The sequence below is a fragment of the Rhinoraja longicauda genome, chromosome 12, assembly GCF_053455715.1.
Source record: "Rhinoraja longicauda isolate Sanriku21f chromosome 12, sRhiLon1.1, whole genome shotgun sequence".
In the NCBI taxonomy this organism is placed as follows: Eukaryota; Metazoa; Chordata; class Chondrichthyes; order Rajiformes; family Arhynchobatidae; genus Rhinoraja; species Rhinoraja longicauda.
Window position 1 is genome coordinate 51,320,777 of NC_135964.1, and position 19,921 is coordinate 51,340,697.

Genomic DNA, 19,921 nt, shown 5'->3' on the forward strand with positions numbered 1-19,921 from the left:
ATCTTATCGAAATGTATAAGATTATTAAGGGGTTGGACACGTTAGAGGCAGGAAACACGTTCCCAATGTTGGGGGAGTCCAGAACCAGGGGCCACAGTTTAAGAATAAGGGGTAGGCCATTTAGAACTGAGATGAGGAAAAACTTTTTCAGTCAGAGAGTTGTAAATCTGTGGAATTCTCTGCCTCAGAAGGCAGTGGAGGCCAATTCTCTGAATGCATTCAAGAGAGAGCTGGATAGAGCTGTTAAGGATAGCGGAGTCAGGGGGTATGGGGAGAAGGCAGGAACGGGGTACTGATTGAGAATGATCAGCCATGATCACATTGAAAGGCGGTGCTGGCTCGAAGGGCCGAATGGCCTCCTCCTGCACCTAATGTCTATTGTCTATCGAACAGTCATTTTTTCAAGTCCCCCAACCTTCACTAACTCTTCCACAGCCCACTTGCCCAGCTCATCGAAATCCTGCTGCAATTCCTATTGCGTAGGAAGGAACTGCAGATGCTGGTTTAAACTGAAGATAGACACAAAACGCTGGAGTAACTCAGCGGGACGGGCAGCATCTCTGGAGAGAAGGAATGGGTGACGTTTTGGGTCGAGACCCTTCTTCAGAAGGAACTCCAGCGAGTCGAGTCCAGTGCCGTCAAACGCTCATCGTACGTTAACCCACTCGTTCCTGGGATCGTTCCTGTCAACCTCCTCTGGACCCCCTCCAGAGCCGGCACGTCCTTCCTCAGATACGGGGCCCACATTTGCTCACAGTTACTCCAAATGCGGCCCGACCAGCGCCTTCAAAAGGGTCTCGACCCGAAACGTCACCCATTCCTTCTCTCCAGAGAGGCTGCCTGACCTGCTGAGTTACTCCAGCATTTTGTGTTTACCTGCGGTTTTTGACGTGTTTGTGTACGTTATGTGACACAGCTCTCTTTACCCTCCTTCGTATTACAAACATTTGTCAAATCTTATCAGTTAAGGCCCCTGTGACTCATTGCAGAGAGATTGTTTCCCGTGTTTGTCTTTCCCCCCCCAGGTTCTCTATTTAACTGGCATTTTCTGACTGATAGGAATACGTCCGGCCCGGTATAAAAGCCACAGACGTTCGTTCTATGTCCAACATACCCTGGTGACAAGATGAAGACTCTTGTTGTTCTCAGTGTCCTCTTCGCCGTCTCCAGTGCCAAAATCCTCAGCAGATGTGAACTGGCCAGCGTTATCAAGGACTCCAGGCTAAGTGAATTCACTCAGTACAGCGTCGCTGATTGTAAGTCACGTTTTATCTTTGCTATTTAAAGAAGGTACAGGAACCAGAAAACTGTAAGGTCCAGGTTCAGGAACAACTTCTTCCCTCCAGCCCGCAGGCTGTTAAACACTGCAACCTCAAATAAGCTCTGAACTACATGGACTATTATTGCACGATTATTGCATGTTTGTCTTTTTATGTAAGGTATGTGTGTGTATATATAGAAGGTATTTATTCACAAAATGTTGGAGTAACTCAGCGGGTCAGGCAGCATCTCGGGAGAGAAGGAATGGGTGACGTTTCGGGTCGAGACCCTTCTTCAGACTGATGTCAGGGGAGGGGGCGGGACAGAGATGGAATGAGTTACTCCAGCATTTTGTGAATAAATACCTTCGATTTGTACCAGCATCTGCAGTTATTTTCTTACACTACCTGTGTGTATATAAATATATATATATATATATATACAATACAATACAATACATCTTTATTGTCATTGTACCCAGGGGTACAACGAGATTGGGAATGCGCCTCCCAATAGTAGTGTATAGTAGTGTAAGAAAATAATAGTGTAAGAAAATTACATATATATATATATATATATATACACACACACACAAGTAGTGTAAGAGAATAATAGTGTAAGAAAATTACATATATATATATATATATATATATATATATATACACAGGTAGTGTAAGAAAATAATAGTGTATGAAAATAATATATATATATATATATATAATGTGTGTGTGTAGGAAAGAACTGCAGATGCTGGTTTAAATCGAAGGTAGAAACAAAATGCTGGAGTAACTCAGCGGGTCAGGCAGCATCTCGGGAGAGAGGGAATGGGTGACGTTTCGGGGCGAGACCCTTCTTTAGACTGATGTCAGGGGAGGGGAGGGGGCGGGACAGAGATAGAATGTAGTCGGAGACAGGAAGACTGGTGGGAGAACTGGGAAGGGGGAGGGGATGGAGAGAGAGAGGGAAAGCAGGGACTATCTGAAGTTAGAGAAGTCAATGTTCATACCACTGGGGTATGAGTTGCCCAAGCGAAATATGAGGTGCTGTTCCTCCAATTTGCGCTGGGCCTCACTCTGACAATGGAGGAGGTCCAGGACTGAAAGGTCAGATTGGGAATGGGAGGGGGAGTTGAAGTGCTGAGCCACCGGGAGATCAGATAGGTTAAGATGGACTGAGTGGAGGATACATGTGTGTGTTATACAGTCTGATGATAGTAGATAGTAGTTCAGCACTGATCTCTGGTTGTGGTAGAATGGTTCAGTTGCCTGACAACAGCTGGGAAGAAACTGTCCCTGAATCTGGAGGTGACCCTTGGTCTATCCTTGATTGGACTTTACTGGCTTTACCTTGCACTAAACGTTATTTCCTTACCATGTATCTACACATTTAAATCCCCAGGAATGTTGGCCTTCATAACTAGAGGAGTTGAGTATAGGAGCAAAGAGGTCCTTCTGCAGTTGTAAATGGCCCTAATGAGACCACACCTGGGGTGTTGTGTGCAGTTTTGGTCTCCAAATTTGAGGAAGGACATTCTTACTATTCAGGGCGTGCAGCGTAGGTTCACAAGGTTAATTCCCGGAAGGGCGGGACTGTCGTATGTTGAAAGACTGGAGCGACTGGGCTTGTATACACTGGAATTTAGAAGGATGAGAGGGGATCTTATTGAAACATATAAGATTATTAAGGGATTGGACACGTTAGAGACAGGGAACATGTTCCCAATGTTGGGGGAGTCCAGAACCAGGGGCCACAGTTTAAGAATAAGGGGTAGGCCATTTAGAAGGAGATGAGGAAAAACTTTTTCACTCAGAGAGTTGTGAAGCTGTGGGATTCTCTGCCTCAGAAGGCAGTGGAGGCCAATTCTCTGGATGCTTTCAAGAGAGAGTTAGAATTCTCTGGATGCTTTCAAGAGAGAGCTCTTAATGATAATGGAGTCAAGGGATATGGGGAGATGGCAGGAACGGGGTACTGATTGTGGATGATCAGCCATGATCGCGGTGAATGGCGGTGCTGGCTCAAAGGGCCAAATGGCCTCCTCCTGCACCTGTTGTCTATAGTTTGTTATCTCAGAGAAAGCCCATGCGGTCACGGGGAGGGCGTGCAAACTCCGTTCGGACAGCACCCGCGGTCTTCCAACACTCCAAAGACGAACAGGTTGGTAGGACAATTGGCTTGGTGGAAGTGTAAATAGCCCGTAGTCTTTGTAGGGCAGTGTTAATGTGTGGGCGATCGCTGGTCGGTGCGGACTCGGTGGGCCGAAGGGCCTGTTTCTGTGCTGTATCCCTCTCTTAAAAAAAAGACTGTGGACTCTTTCACTACAATGCCTCTATATTGGAGTGTTGATTTTAATTCTAGGGGTGTGCCTGGTCCAACATGTGAGTAAATACAACACACATGAGGTCGGACGGGACATGAGGGATGGGAGAAGATGGGCGTCCGAATACGGAATATTTCAGATCAGCAGCAAATGGTGGTGTTACGATGGCGAGACCCCCGGGGCTTCCAATGGCTGTGACAGGAGATGTACCGGTAAGTAAACCAAGGCAATGTTACATTCCCACCCCTTCGTCATCCCAGGGATGAGTGGGTTAACATATGACGAGCGTCTGACGTCACTGGGCCTGTACTCGCTGGAGTTTAGAAGGTGGGGGGGTCGTGTGGGATGGTGGGGACCTCATTGAAACTTACCGAATAGTGAGCGGCTTGGATAGAGTGGATGTGGAGAGGATGTTTCCCACTAGTGGGAGAGTCTAGGACCAGAGGTCGCAGCCTCGGAATAAAAGGACGATGCTTTAGAAAGGAGATGAGGAGGAATTTCTTTCGTCAGAGGGTGGTGAATCTGTGGAATCCATTGCCGCAGAAGGCTGTGGAGTAGGGTTGCCAACTGTCCCGTATTAGCCGGGACATCCCGTATTTTGGGCTAAATTGGTTTATCCCATACGGGACCACCCTTGTCCCGTATTAGGCCCAGCGGGGACGCTGTAGGCCCGGACGCTGTAGGCCCGGACGCTGTAGGCCCGGACGCTGTAGGCCCGGACGCTGTAGGCCCGGACGCTGTAGGCCCGGACGCTGTAGGCCCCGACGCTGTAGGCCCTGACGCTGCAGGCCCGGGGGGGTGTAGGCCCGTATGCTGTAGGCCCGGACGCTGTAGGCCCGGACGCTGTAGGCCCGGACGCTGTAGGCCCGGACGCTGTAGGCCCGGACGCTGTAGGCCCCGACGCTGTAGGCCCTGACGCTGCAGGCCCGGGGGGGTCGCTGTAGGCCCGGACGCTGTAGGCCCGGACGCTGTAGGCCCGGACGCTGTAGGCCACGACGCTGTAGACCCGGATAGTGTAGTAGGAAAAAAACAGATGCTGGTTAAAATCTGTGCCTACCTTCCGGACAGTGTAGGTGTGGTGGCCCGAGCGCCGCCTAAAGGAGGTTGCGTCCCCCTCCCTCCCCTCCCTCCCTCCCCTCTCTCCCCCCCCTCCCCCCTCCACACCCCCCCTCCCCTCTGTCTCCCCCCACCCTCCCAACCCGCCTCCCGGTCCGGGCGGCCTCTACTGGTGGAGCGGGAGCTCATAGCCATTGACCGGGTGAGGTCACGTGGGGCGCGGGGCGGTGACATCACCTTGTCCCGTATTTGGGAGTTCTATAGTTGGCACCCCTAACTGTGGAGGCCAAGTCAATGGATATTTTTAAGGCAGAATTTGCAATCATTCCAATTCTCCTGCGCTACTTTAACTTGTAAGTTCATAAATTCAGAAGTGATAGGAGCAGAATTAGGCCATTCGGTCCATCAGGTCTACTCCGCCATTCAATCACGGCTGATCTATCGTTCCCGCTCAACCCCATTCTCCTGCCTTCTCCCCGTAACCCCTGACACCCGTAACTAATCAACAATCTATCAACCCTAAAAGTATCCACTGACTTGGCCTCCACCACCTTCTGTGGCAAAGAATTCCACAGATTCGCCACCCTCTGATAAAGAAATTCCTCCCCCATCTCTTTCCTAAAGGTACATCCTTTTATTCTGAGGCTGTGACCTCTGGTCCTAGACTCTCCCACTGGTGGAAACATCCTCTCCACATCCACTCTATCCTGGCCTTTCACTATTCTATCTCCAGGTCCCTCAAGTCGGCAACTGACTATCCCGCGGTCTAGGCTTAAGCTCAGGGGTGACCGCACTTTTGCGGTTGCAGCTCCCAGACTGTGGAACAGCATCCCTCTCCCCATCAGAGCTGCCCCCTCCATCGACTCCTTTAAGTCACGGCACGGTGGACAATAGACAATAGACAATAGGTGCAGGAGGAGGCCATTCAGCCCTTCGAGCCAGCACCGCCATTCAATGCAATCATGGCTGATCACTCTCAATCAGTACCCCGTTCCTGCCTTCTCCCCATACCCCCTCACTCCGCTATCTTTAAGAGCTCTATCCAGCTCTCTCTTGAAAGCATCCAAAGAACTGGCCTCCACTGCTGAGGCAGAGAATTCCACACCTTCACCACTCTCTGACTGAAAAAGTTCTTCCTCATCTCCGTTCCAAATGGCCTACCCCTTATTCTTAAACTGTGGCCCCTTGTTCTGGACTCCCCCAACATTGGGAACATGTTTCCTGCCTCTAATGTGTCCAATCCCCTAATTATCTTATATGTTTCAATAAGATCCCCCCTCATCCTTCTAAATTCCAGTGTATACAGTGGCGCAGCGGTAGAGTTGCCGCCTTACAGCGAATGCAGCGCCGGACTACGGGCGCCGTCTGTACGGTGTTTGTACGTTCTCCCCGTGACCTGCGTGGGTTTTCTCCGAGATCTTCGGTTTCCTCCCACACTCCAAAGACGTACAGGTTTGTAGGTTAATTGACTGAACAAATGTAAAAATTGTCCCTAGTGTGTGTAGGATAGTGTTAATGTGCGGGGATCGCTGGGCGGCGCGGACTCGGTGGGCCGAAGGGCCTGTTTCCGCGCTGTATCTCTAAATCTAAAATCTACTCCCTGGCGTTTGAGACCCTCTGAGGGGGCGCTGTGAACTGTTTATGTATGTGCTGTTATGTTTGTGTGCCCATCGTATGTTCGTTTCTTAGTACCTGACCTGATGTACAGCACTTTGGTCAACGTGGGTTGTTTTTAAATGTGCTATACTAATAAAATTGACTTGACTTGACTTGGCTGTTCTGTTCCATGTTCAAATGCTGTTTAATGCAATGTAACTTTTTATTTCTCACCGCAGATTTTCTCGGGGATGACGTGGAACCCGACATCGAGTGCGCGGCCAAGATAGTGAGCCAGCGTGGAATGGAGGCCTGGTGAGTACCACCTCTCCCTGTTTTACAATTGTTATGCTGGCCTATATTCTTTACAGAATTCCTGTAACGTCAGAATCTCATCGTTCCATTTTCGGGACATACGTCAATATGTCGGCCACAGTCACGGTGAATGGCGGTGCTGGCTCGAAGGGCCGAATGGCCTCCTCCTGCGCCTATTGTCTATTGTCTACCATGTTTCCATATCTGTTCAAGAAGGAAGGCAGTGGAGGCCAATTCTCTGAATGCATTCAAGAGAGAGCTAGATAGAGCTCTTAAGGATAGCGGAGTCAGGGGGTATGGGGAGAAGGCAGGAACGGGGTACTGATTGAGAATGATCAGCCATGATCACATTGAATGGCGGTGCTGCACCTATTGTCTATTGACTATTGAACTGCAGATGCTGGTTGAAACACGAAGGTAAACACAAAGAGCTGGAGTAACTCAAGGGGACAGGCAGCAACTGTGGAGAGAAGGAATGGGTGACGTTTCGAGTCGAAACCCTCCGTACAGTGTAGGTTTACTAGGTTAATTCCCGGAATGGCGGGACTGTCGTATGTTGAAAGACTGGAGCGACTAGGCTTGTATACACTGGAATTTAGAAGGAAGAGAGGGGATCTTATCGAAACGTATAAAATTATTAAGGGGTTGGACACGTTAGAGGCAGGAAATATGTTCCCAATGTTGGGGGAGTCCAGAACCAGGGGCCACAGTTTAAGAATAAGGGGTAGGCCATTTAGGACAGAGATGAGGAAAAACTTTTTTAGTCAGAGAGTTGTGAATCTGTGGAATTCTCTGCCTCAGAAGGCAGTGGAGGCCAATTCTCTGAATACATTCAAGAGAGAGATAGAAAGAGCTCTTAAGGATAGCGGAGTCAGGGGGTATGGGGAGAAGGCGGGAACGGGGTACTGATTGAGAATGATCAGCCATGATCACATTGAATGGGGGTGCTGGCCTTCTCCTGCACCTATTTTCTATTGTTTATTGACTCCACGATTGCTCCCACTCTGTGATTCCACCCGCTGTCCGACCATTCCTTCTCTCCGGAGATGTCGCCTGCCCCGTTGAGTTACGCCAGCCTCTTGTGTCATATCATATCATATCATATCATATACATACAGCCGGAAACAGGCCTTTTCGGCCCTCCAAGTCCGTGCCGCCCAGTGATCCCCGTACATTAACATTATCCTACACCCACTAGGGACAATTTTTACATTTACCCAGCCAATTAACCTACATACCTGTACGTCTTTGGAGTGTGGGAGGAAACCGAAGATCTCGGAGTAAACCCACGCAGGTCACGGGGAGAACGTACAAACTCCTTACAGTGCAGCACCCATAGTCAGGATCGAACCTCCATCGGTGTACGCCACAGGAATCTGCAGTTCCTACCCACAAGCTTTGTCCGCTCCACTGCGAAATCTCCTCAAGGCGAGCCTGCTTTGAAGAAGTTCTCCTCCTCTCTCTGACGAGAGTTCTGCAACACCCCCCCTCTTGCTTCTCCCCCCCCCCCCACTCTGTGATTCCTCCTGCACTCCGACTCTACGAGGAAGCAGAGTCTCGACCCGAAACGTCACCCATTCCTTCTTTCCCGAGCATCAGCCCGAAGAAGGGTCTCGACCCGAAACGTCACCCATTCCTTCTCTCCCGAGATGCTGCCTGACTCCAGCATTTTGTGTCCGCCTTCGATTTAAACCAGCATCTGCAGTTTTTTCTCCTACACATCTACCCGGTGTATTCCTCCCGTGATTTTGCACACCTCCATGAGACCTTGAAGTCGTCAGGTTCGGACCCGGGACTCTGGCTTCGGCTCCGGCTTACGATTCTTGACATATTCTTATATGTTGGATATTCTTCCTTTCTTTCAGGAGCTCCTGGGTGGAGAACTGCAAGGGAAAATGGATCAGCTATTACACCTACTTTTGCCTCTGAGGCTGGAGGATGTTCGTGCTGGTCAGAAGTGCGTGGTTGCAGATCCATTGTTGAACCCATGACATACTGCACCTGGCCCAGTAATTCTGTATGGAAGGACCATACCCTTGACCAAAACCCATTGAAATAAACTTCATTCAATGATTAACATCGTGTCCATGGCCACTCTGATGTGAATGATTAAATATTGGGGATAGGAGGGGTGAGACATTGAGACATATACACCGATCAGCCAAAACATTATGACCTGATGCGCCAAAACATTATGACCACCTGCCTAATATGCTGTTGGTCCTCCGTGTGCAGCCCCATACACAGCAGGGTGCGATGCACTGTGTATTGTGACACATTCCTCCCGTGACCACCATTAACATTTTCTGTGGCTTGTGCCACAGTCGACCTTCTGTCGGTTTGGACCAGACGGGATAGCCTTCGTTGCCCTCGCGCATCGATGAGCCTTGGGCGCCCAACACCCTGTCTGTCGCCGGTTTGTGGTTTGTCCCTCCTCGGACCACTGTCGGTCGGTACTCACCACTGCTGACCGGGAGCACCCCACAAGCCTTGCCGTTTCAGAGATGCTCTGACCCAGTCGTCTGGCCATAACAATTTGGCCCCTTGTCAAAGTGGCTCAGGTCTTTACTCCTGCCCATTTCTCCTGCATCCAACACGTCAACTTCAAGAACTGACTGTTCACTTGCAGCCTAATATATCCCACCCCTTGACAGGTGCCATTGTAACAAGACAATCAATGTTATTCACTTCGTCTGTCAGTGGTCACAATGAATGAATGAATGAATGAATGAATAAGTTAATTGGCCAAGTATGTGCACATACAAGGAATGTGCCTTGGTGCTCCGCTCACAAATGACAACACAAACATACAGTTAACAATTAAGAATAAAGCATAACCATATCAAAACATTAAGGATACAACATTACGGTCTAAACATGTGGGGGGAAATAATCCAGAGCAAAAAAGAGACTACAGACTTTGGTTATTGAGTAGAACTACCACTCGTGGGAAAAAAACTATCACTCGTGGGGAAAAAAAGCTGTTTTTATGTCTGGCTGTGGCTGCTTTGACAGTCCGGAGTCGACTTCCAGAGGGAATTGCTTCGAAGAGTTTGTGGCCAGGGTGAGAGGGGTCAGAGATGATCTTGCCCGCTCGCTTCCTGGCCCTTGCAGTGTTTTGGCTGATCGGTGTAAACTTCCAAACATTGTGAAGGGAATACCACAGGCATTATAGGCATTACAGGCATTTTTACAACTGGCAATGACAGGTCGGAAGAAGGGTCTCGACCAGATAATGTCACCCATTCCTTCTCCCCAGAGATGCTGCCTGTCCCGCTGAGTTACTCCAGCTTTTTGTGTCTACCTTCGGTTTAAACCAGCATCTGCAGTTCCTTCCCAGGCATTGTGGAGTGTGGGAATGAACTGGTTTAAACCGAAGACACGCACAAAAAGCTGGAGTAACTCAGCGGGGTCAGACAACGTCTCTGGAAAAAGCTGTAGGTGACGTTTCGGATCGAGACCCTTCTTCAGACATTATAGAGTCACAGAGTCACACAGCATTGGAAACACTCCCTTCAGCCTAGCTTTCCGGAAAAACATTTTCAGTCAGAGAGTTGTGAATCTGTGGAATTCTCTGCCTCAGAAGGCAGTGGAGGCCAATTCTCTGAATGCATTCAAGAGAGAGCTGGATAGAGCTCTTAAGGATAGCGGAGTCAGGGGGTATGGGGAGAAGGCAGGAATGGGGTACTGATTGAGAATGATCAGCCATGATCACATTGAATGGCGGTGCTGGCTCGAAGGGCCGAAAGACCTCCTCCTGCACCTATTGTCTATTGTCTATTGTCTATTGACCAAGATGCCTCATCTACACTATTCACACCTGCCTGTATTTTCTGCAAGTTGGACAGAAGGGCATGTTTCCGTGCTGGATTCAAGATTCAAGAGATTCAAGATAGCTTTATTTGTCATCCAATATTGGACGAAATTCAGTCACTCACAGTCCAACAATAAAAGCATTAAATAGGCATTAAAATTACACAACCCCAAAAACACACAAAAAAAGAAACATCCATCAAAGAAACATCCATCACAGTGAGTCTCCTCCAGTCCTCTCCTCACTGTGATGGAAGGCCACAATGTCTTTCCCTTCTCCTGCCGTCTTCTCCCGCAGTCAGATTGTTGTGGCTGCAGGCCGCGCCGGACGGTCCGCAGCGGCCCGCGCCTAAGGCGAGTCCCAGCCGCTCCCGCAGCCTCCGAAGACGGCCGGCTCCGCCGATGATAAGTCCGATCCGGGGCGGGCGAACACGCTGCCGCTGTTGCTGCACGTCGGGGCGGTCGTGGCTTCCGACATTGAAGCACCCGCCCAGCAGAGAAATATCCCGCGGCATATTTTAGGCCGCGCCGGACGGTGAAATGTCCGCGACCCAAGCCCCGCGACCCCGGGGCGGGCGAACAGGCTGCCGGAGCTCCCGATGTCGGCATCCACGCGGCCCGAGCCTAAGGCGAGTCGCAGCCGCTCCCGCAGCCTCCGAGGACGGCCGGCTCCGCTGATGGTAAGTCCGGTCCACGGGCTCTGCGAACCAGAGCCCTGGAGGCCGCCAGCTCCAGGAGTTGGGCCGATGGTAGGCCGCAGCAGGAACGGAGACAACACCCAGAAAACAAAGGTCGGGTCTCCGTTCGGAAGGGACATATTTACAATTTTACAGTTCCCCCTCTCCCCCCCACATACACACATAGTACACAAACACAAAAACACCACATCACAACTACAATAAAGACAAAAAAACAACAAAAACACAAAGAGAAATGGACCGCAGGTAAGCCGCAGCTGCTATGGCAGCACCGCCATTTTCCCTTCAAACCTTCCATTTCTAATGTCTTCCATTATGTTACCTGTCACGGTGGAGCAGCGGTCGAGCTGCTGCCTTACAGCGCTTGCACCGCCGGCGACCCGGGTTCGATCCCGACAACGGGTGCTGTCTGAGTTGAGTATAGGAGCAAAGAGGCCCTTCTGCAGTTGTACAGGGCCCTAGTGAGACCGCACCTGGAGTACTGTGGGCAGTTTTGGTCTCCAAATTTGAGGAAGGATATTCTTGTGTAGCCAAGGTATGCAATAGTGCTGTTAACTGCACAAAAAAGGCAAGTGTCATTTCACTATTGAAACCTGCTTGTCTGCCCTTTACCCTGCGACCGCAGGAGATGCAACACCTGTCCCTTTACCTCCCCCCTCGACTCCATCCAAGGACCCAAACAGTCTTTCCAGGTGAGACAGAGGTTCACCTGCACCTCCTCCAACCTCATCTATTGTATCCGCTGTTCCAGATGTCAACTTCTCTACATCGGCGAGACCAAACGCAGGCTCGGCGATCGTTTCACTCAACACCTTCGCTCAGTCCGTCTTAACCAACCTGATCTCCCGGTGGCTCAGCACTTCAACTCCCCCTCCCACTCCCAGTCTGACCTTTCTGTCATGGGCCTCCTCCAGTGCCATAGTGAGGCCCACCGCAAATTGGAGGAACAGCACCTCATATTTCGCCTGGGCAGCTTGCAGCCCAGTGGTATGAACATTGACTTCTCTAACTTTAGATAGCTCCACTGTCCCTCTCTTCCCATCCCCTTCCCAGTTCTCCCACTGTCTTCCTGTCTCCACCTATATCCTTCCTTTGTCCCGCCCCCCTGACATCAATCTGAAGAAAGGTCTCGACCCGAAACGTCACCCATTCCTTCTCTACTGAGATGCTGCCTGACCCGTTGAGTTACTCCAGCTTTTTGTGTCTATCCTCTCCAAGGACTTGCGGAGATCAATTGGAGCTTAGAATGTTAAGAAAAGTACAGCACACGAAGAGGCCATTCAGCCCATAATGTCATAGAAACATAGAAAATAGGTGCAGGAGTAGGCCATTCAGCCCTTCGAGTCAGCACCGCCCTTCCCAGTTCTCCCTCTATCTTCCCGTCTCCACCTATATCCTTCCTTTGTCCCGCCCCCCTGATATCAGTCTGAAGAAGGGTCTCGACCCGAAACATCACCCATTCCTTCTCTCCTGAGATGCTGCCTGACCCGCTGAGTTACTCCAGCATTTTGTGAAATAAATACCGCCATTCAATATGATCATGGCTGATCATCTAAAATCAGTTCCCCCGTTCCTGCTTTCTCCCCACATCCCTTGATTCCGTTAGCCCTAAGAGCTAACTCCAAGCCGAACACGATGCCAGATTAAACTAATCTCATCCGCCTGCACATGATCCATATTCCTCCATTCCCTAAATAGCCTTGTGCTTATCCAAAGGCAGCTTAACCAACGCCCTTGATTCTGCCTCCACCCCTGGCAACGCCAATCAGGCAAACCTGCCCCGAACATCTCCTTTACACCATTCCCCTCCCAGCTTAAAGCAAATGCCCAAAGACAGACTCAAAATGCCAGAGTGTCTCAGCGTGTCAGGCAGCAATCTCTGGATAGAAGGAGTGGGTTTTTCTCTCCAGAGACGCTGCCTGTCCCGCTGAGTTACTCCAGCGTTTTGTGTCTACCTTTGGTTCAAACCAGCATTTGCAGTTCCTTCCTACACATTTAACAGTCCCTTTTGCTGGGGATCGGCATCGGGAGCTCCAACCGCGGGAGCCTGCGGACGTAACATCGTGGAGCTCGCGGTCCCTTGGTTAGGGACCGACTTCGGGAGCTCCAAACGCGGGAGCTTCGACCGGTAGTGTAGTAGAGGGGCAGGTAGCCCTGATCGCGGGAGCTTCGATCGCCCCGACGCGGGAGCTTCGATCGCCCCGACGCGGGAGCTTCGATCGCCCCGACCGCGGGAGAAAAGGCGGGAAGAAGATAAGACATGATTCCCTTCCATCACAGCGCGCTGTGACGGTTGTTTATGTTAATCTTTATGTAGTTGTGTGTCTTGTTGCTTTTTTGGTAAGACTGTACGGCAAACCAAATTCCTTGCGTGTTTTTACAGGCGTGGCTAATAAATTAATTACAATTACAAATGCCTTTCAGACACATCACACACACACACACACACACACACACATGATCAACTTCCCTCCTGGGATAATAAAGTTCTATCGCATCGTATCGTGTCCTATCGCTATCCCCTCTTGTTAGGAGATTTCCAACCTGAGAAAGATGTTCTGATCGACCACCCTCTTTCCATTGTCTTATCTAAAAATAAGAATGACAATCACTCGTTTTGATTTCTTGCATGCGATAGTTTTATGAAGTTGCGACTGAGAGCTGGTGTCTACACAAGTGGGGTAGCAGCAGTGGACGCAGGGATATGGAGACGCCCATCGGCAGTGGAGCCATCTCGATCAGTACCCTTCCGTGTAACTGAAAAGCGATCTCCCCTTGCAAGAATTTACCCAGCTGGGCCTGTAAGACAGGAGTGATAGAAGCAATATATACATATATGTGTGTGTGTGGATATATATATATATATATGTGTGTGTGTGTGTGTGTGTGTGTGTGTATATATGTATGTTCCGATATATATGTGTGTGTGTGTGTGTGTGTGTGTGTATATATATATATATGTGTGTGTGTGTGTGTGTGTGTGTGTGTTGCATGTAACAGAAGTCGAAGATGGCTTTCAACATACCAGGCTTCCATTCCTTGCTGAACCACTACAAGTGCTGCACAGTCAATGGATGCTTGCAGGTCAAACAAATCTAAAATAATAAACAAAGGATTAGAATCGACACTCTAAACTCAGGTGTGCTTCACTGTAGAGTAGGAATGATTTACCAGACTACCACTCCAAAGATGTACAGGTTAGAAGGTTAAATTGGCTTGGTAAAATTGTAAATTGTCCCTAGTGTGTGTAGGATAGTGCTAGTGTGCGGGGATCGCTGGTCGGCGCGGGCCGAAGGGCCTGTTTCCGTGCTGTACCTGGGCAGCACGGTGGCGCAGCGGTAGAGCTGCTGCCCCACAGCGCCGGAGACCCGGGTGCGATCCCGACTACGGGCGCTGTCAGTACGGAGTTTGTATGTTCTCCCTGTGACCCCGTGACATTTAGAACGGAGATGAGGAAGAACTTTTTCAGTCAGAGAGTGGTGAAGGTGTGGAATTCTCTGCCTCAGAAGGCAGTGGAGGCCAGTTCGTTGGATGCTTTCAAGAGAGAGCTGGATAGAGCTCTTAAGGATAGCGGAGTGAGGGGGTATGGGGAGAAGGCAGGAACGGGGTACTGATTGAGAATGATCAGCCATGATCGCATTGAATGGCGGTGCTGGCTCGAAGGGCTGAATGGCCTACTCCTGCACCTATTGTCTATTGTCTATTGACCCGTGTGGGTTTTCTCCGAGATCTTCGGTTTCCTCCCGCACTCCAAAGGCGCGCAGGTTTGTCGGTCATTTGGCTTGGTGTAAATGTAAAAATGGCCCCTAGTGTGTGCAAGATGGTGTTAGTGTGCGGGGATCGCTGGTCGGCGCGGACCCGGTGGGGCCGAAGGGCCTGTTTCCGCGCTGTATCTCTAAAACTAAACCTCTGAACTAATCTAAATAAAAACTACGGGAAACCCATCTTATTTGACCATTCAGAAATCCTGATGGGTTGGTGAGTTCTGTTTAGGACATTTTCTGTCAACTCACTGTGTCCCAGTTGCCAGACTGTTTTTTTTCTGGTTCGTGGTAGACTTGTAGAAATATATAAAATGATGAGAGGTATAGATTGGGTAGACAGTCAGAACCTTCCTCCCTGAGTATAAATGTCCAACTCTAGAGTGTAGAACACTGAAGTGCTGAGCTACCAAGTGCCTCCTTTTTTGTAAATTATTTTTCAAAAATTGTACTCAATTATTTTAAAACAATGTTTACAATATAATAAGACAAAATATATCCCACCACCAGAATGCAACACAAACAAATATACCGATTGAAACTGTTATACAATTATATTACAATCCCCATCCAGGATGCATCCGATCCATCGCGGTGCCCAGCGGTCCCGGAAATCCCCCAGCGGTCCCTCTCCAACGCCACCCGGGCGCGGACGGACGTAATCCCCGGAAAAGGGGCAGGCAGCCGGCTCGGGCAGTGCCCTCTCCCGCCTGGCGCCGTGACTCCCGGATGGCCAGCTTGGCCAGGCCCAGGAGCAACCCAACCCAACCCAACCAGGACATCTTCAGCCCCCCGACCCTCTCCCCTACGCACAGGGTGTCCAAGGATGAGGGCGGTGGGTGAGAAACGCAGCCAGAAGGCAAAGGAGCAGCCCCTTGTGATATTGGAACAGGGGCTGCAACCTCACACACTCCGTGTACGCGTGGCACACAGACTCACACACTCCATGTACACGTGGTACACACACTCCATGTACACGTGGTACGCAGACTCACACACTCCGTGTACACATGGTACACAGACTCACACTCCATGTACACATGGTACACAGACTCACACACTCCATGTACACGTGGTGCCCAGACTCACACACTCCATGTACACGTGGTACACAGACTCACACACTCCATGTACACGTGGTACACAGACTCCTCCAGCCCACAGCAGTGGCAGGCGGCTGGCGAGTCTGTGAACCGCGCGAGGAACAGGTTGCAGGGGACTCCTCGGTGCAGTGCCCCCCACCCCAGGTCCCCGATGGAGAGGGGCAGAGTCCCTGCGTAGAGCGACCCCCACCGGGAGGGGGGCCACTCGCGACCGGAAGGCAACACCGACCGCCGCTTAGTGTCCGGACGGACGGTGAACCAGGGCAAGGAAGTGCAGGGTGTGGAGGGGGAGCCCGTACAGGACACGCCTCCCTGCGTCTCGGAAGGAGATGAAGGGTGTCGAGGGAATGGCGGCTCACGTAGTGTGGGACCGGCCCCTCGGGAAGGATTACGGCGCCAGCCTCTGCCTCCTTGATCGGACTTTGCTGGCTTTACCTTGCACTAAACGTTATTCCCTTATCATTGTATCTGTGCACTGTAAACGGATCGATCGTAATCACGCGTTGCCTTTCTGCAGAGGCGTTAGAGACGTCCCTAGTGGGTGTAGGATAGTGTTAGTGCATGGGGATCGCTGGTCAGTGCGGACTCGGTGGGCCGAAGGGCCTGTTTCTGCTCTGTATCTCTAAACTAAATTAAACGAAGCAGGGGTGGAGAGGGTGGGAGAACATGACTGTGAGTGGAAAGGATTGGATGAGTGTTGTCATAGGTCCACGCACCTCGGCAATGCACTCCACAGGTGTTGCCGGCGTTTGGAAGGCCAGGAACGTTACACCACCAGTAACTGTTGATCTGGAAGATCCCATAGTTCCCCGACCAGATCAGCCCGCTGCCCTTCCGGTCGTAGGTGACGTCGTTCGTGTTGTATCCGCTCTCCATGTAAGCCATGCACACCCCTGCAATCAAGGTGGAGAAATCGGGTTTACGTCACCACAGGTGGCACCCTCTTTGCACCTCACAGTCCAGAGGCAGTGTGCAGGAGGCCGCTGGTGGAAGTTTTAGTTCTGGTTTTCATTTTCGTCTTTAGTTTTAGAGGCGCGGCGCGGAAACAGGCCCTTCGGCCCACCGAGTCCGCGCCCACCCGCGTGCAATCTCCGCACCGTCTTACGTTGAAAGACTGGAGCGACTAGGCTTGTATACACTGGAATTTAGAAGGGTGAGAGGGGATCTTATCGAAATGTATAAGATTATTAAGGGGTTGGACACGTTAGAGGCAGGAAACATGTTCCCAATGTTGGGGGAGTCCAGAACCAGGGGCCACAGTTTAAGAATAAGGGGTAGGCCATTTAGACCGGAGATGAGGAAAAACGTTTTCAGTCAGAGAGTTGTGAATCTGTGGAATTCTCTGCCTCAGAAGGCAGTGGAGGCCATTTCTCTGAATGCATTCAAGAGAGAGCTAGATAGAGCTCTTAAGGATAGCGGAGTCAGGGGGTATGGGGAGAAGGCAGGAACGGGGTACTGATTGAGAATGATCAGCCATGATCACATTGAATGGCGGTGCTGGCTCGAAGGGCCGAATGGCCTACTCCTGCACCTATTTTCTATTGTCTTACACTGTGGACAGGTTTTTAAAACATTTTTTCCCAAGCCAATCAACCTACAAACCTGCACGTCTTTGGAGTGCGGGAGGAAACCGGAGCTCCCGGAGAAAACCCACGCGGTCGCGGGGAGAACGTACAAACTCCGTACAGACAGCGCCCGTAGCAAGGATTGAAGCCCAGTTTCTGGTGCTGTGAGGCATCAACTCTACCGCTGAGCCACTCAGCCACCTTAGTGAGGGAAAGATCGGCAGAGACAACCCCACCATGATGGTCTGACCAGAATGTCCACACCCACTTAACGCATCTACTGAAGGCAATACGTGCTGAGGGTTAGAGTAAAGGCCGAAGAGGGACATTATTCTGCTCACCAACGCAAAATGCTGGAGTAACTCAGCGGGGCACATGGCATCTCAGGAGAGAAGGGATGGGTGACGTTTCAGGTCGAGACCCTTCTTCAGACAGATGTCAGGGGAGGGGGGGATAGAGATAAGGAAGTATGAAGGTGCAAAAACAGGGCAAAGGGGATGGAGATCAAGGAAAATGTTGAGTAGATCATTGTTAGATGGGAGAAGGTAACAAGAAAGCAAACAGAGATAAACTGTAGCCAGAGAGAGTAAGACTGGTGGGAGAATTGGGAAGGGGGAAAACAAGGGTTACTTGAAGTTAGAGAAGTCAATGTTCATACCGCTGGGGTGTAAGCTGCTATCTCTGTTTGGCAATAGACAATAGGTGCAGGAGTAGACCATTCGGCCCTTCGAGCCAGCACCGCCATTCAATGTGAGCATGGCTGATCATTCTCAATCAGTACCCCGTTCCTGCCTTCTCCCCATACCCTCTGACTCCGCTATCCTTAAGAGCTCTATCTAGCTCTCTCTCGAATGCATTCAGAGAATTGGCCTCCACTGCCTTCTGAGGCAGAGAATTCCACAGATTTACAACTCTCCGACTGAAAAAGTTTTTCCTCGTCTCCGTTCTAAATGGCCTACCTCTTATTCTTAATCTGTGGCCCCTGGTTCTGGACTCCCCCAACATTGGGAACACGTTTCCTGCCTCTAACGTGTCCAACCCCTTAATAATCTTATATGTTTCGATAAGATCCCCTCTCATCCTTCTAAATTCCAGTGTGTACAAGCTGTGTTGTCAGCTTCCTTCTCTCCAGAGATGCTGCCTGTCCCGCTGAGTTACTCCAGCATTTTGTGTCTATCTTCGTGCACACGTGCACACATTATTCTGCCCCTGGTCTCCCAGCCCTTGACTAAAGCTGCGGTTAATTGGCCTCTGTACATTTTCTCTCTTGTGCGTAGGCAGTGGATGAGAAATTGGGATAACATAGAACTATTGTGAACGGGCGATCAGTGGTCGGCGTGGACCATTGAGCTTCCATGCTGTACTTTTCAATCAATCGTCTGAGCCCAGACAATCAGATTGCCACGAAGGTAGACACAAAATGCTCGAGTAACTCAGCGGGACAGGCAGCATCTCGATCAGCCACAAGGTGGCGCTGGCTCGAAGGGCTGAATGGTCTTCTCCTGCACCTGTCGTCTATGTTTCTCACACGGGTGTTAATCACAGTCTCCAACGGAGTACAGGTCGTTGTCCACCAGCTTGGAATTTCTTACGGCGTCGACAACCGCACACCGCGAAAGCCATTCGGCGCTTGTGGTGGCGAGCAAGAGGCTGAGGAGGGCGAGGACCTTCATCCTGTCTGCCGGCGGAGCCTGTGTAGGGTCTGGGCCAACGGGGACGGCGACCTTTTATACGGGATCCAGACTCCTGTTATTAGTCGGGCAAACAATAACCTGGCACAGTAACAGCAGTCAGCGCCAGGCTCCTGATAGCCACCAGGTGACTCGAGCAAGGGCGAGGAACGAGGACATTTAGAGGTGACTTTGCCGAGTTGAGTCCCACCGTAAACCCACAGAGTGAAAGGATCAAGTGCAACAGACAGATGAACGCAGAACAGAATCTCAATTAACCTCCTTCCGATCTACATCACTTCATAAGAGATAGGAGCAGAATTGGGCCATTTGTCACGTAAATTCCAAGATATTTAAACTTTTCATAGGCAATTTTAAAAGGAAATTGTTGAAGTATGGCCGGATTATGCTCCATTATTGGCATAATTTCACTTTTATACCAGTTAATTCTATAACCTGAAAATGAACCAAATTGAGTTATGAGATTTAATAAATTCGGAATGCTAATTTCTGGCTTTGTAATATATATTAATACATCATCCGCATATAAAGAAATTTTATTGGTTGTATGTTTAGTGTTATAGCCATGACACTCCTTTACTCACTAAATTACTCAGAAATATCCAATTTTGGAAAACACTTCCTATATCATTAGTTGGTCGTAGTAATGCTATAAAGATGATCTTTCTTCCATAGCTACTATACTTATTTCAAGCAATTCCGATCTATCTTCCAAAAAAGTTTTTTTTTTAAATGGATTCAATTGT

The 19,921-nt window shown here is 50.0% G+C and overlaps 3 protein-coding genes across 3 annotated transcripts in view; 1 reads left to right on the top strand and 2 right to left on the bottom strand.

The window, feature by feature from the left end:
* Positions 1 to 1,126: 1,126 nt before the first annotated feature.
* Positions 1,127 to 8,596, top strand: LOC144598606 (lysozyme C-like). The gene is made up of 4 exons (XM_078408804.1): positions 1,127 to 1,256; positions 3,616 to 3,789; positions 6,469 to 6,544; positions 8,410 to 8,596. Exons 1-4 carry the CDS (start codon positions 1,127 to 1,129, stop codon positions 8,471 to 8,473), a joined length of 444 nt encoding a protein of 147 aa, XP_078264930.1. The 3' UTR covers positions 8,474 to 8,596.
* Positions 8,597 to 11,606: 3,010 nt separating this feature from the next.
* On the bottom strand, positions 11,607 to 19,157 carry LOC144598465 (lysozyme C, tracheal isozyme-like). The gene is made up of 4 exons (XM_078408608.1): positions 19,028 to 19,157; positions 16,636 to 16,812; positions 14,081 to 14,150; positions 11,607 to 11,610 (listed from the first exon to the last, which is right to left on the bottom strand). Exons 1-4 carry the CDS (start codon positions 19,155 to 19,157, stop codon positions 11,607 to 11,609), a joined length of 381 nt encoding a protein of 126 aa, XP_078264734.1.
* The window catches only part of hspa13 (heat shock protein 70 family, member 13), a 39,895-nt gene continuing 33,669 nt past the window's right edge, over positions 13,696 to 19,921 (bottom strand). The window contains exons 6-7 of the transcript XR_013547949.1: positions 14,081 to 14,150; positions 13,696 to 13,854 (exon numbers count right to left, since the gene is read on the bottom strand). The gene's annotated coding sequence lies outside the window, so the exon portion shown is untranslated. The remainder of the gene's footprint in view (positions 13,855 to 14,080; positions 14,151 to 19,921) is intronic.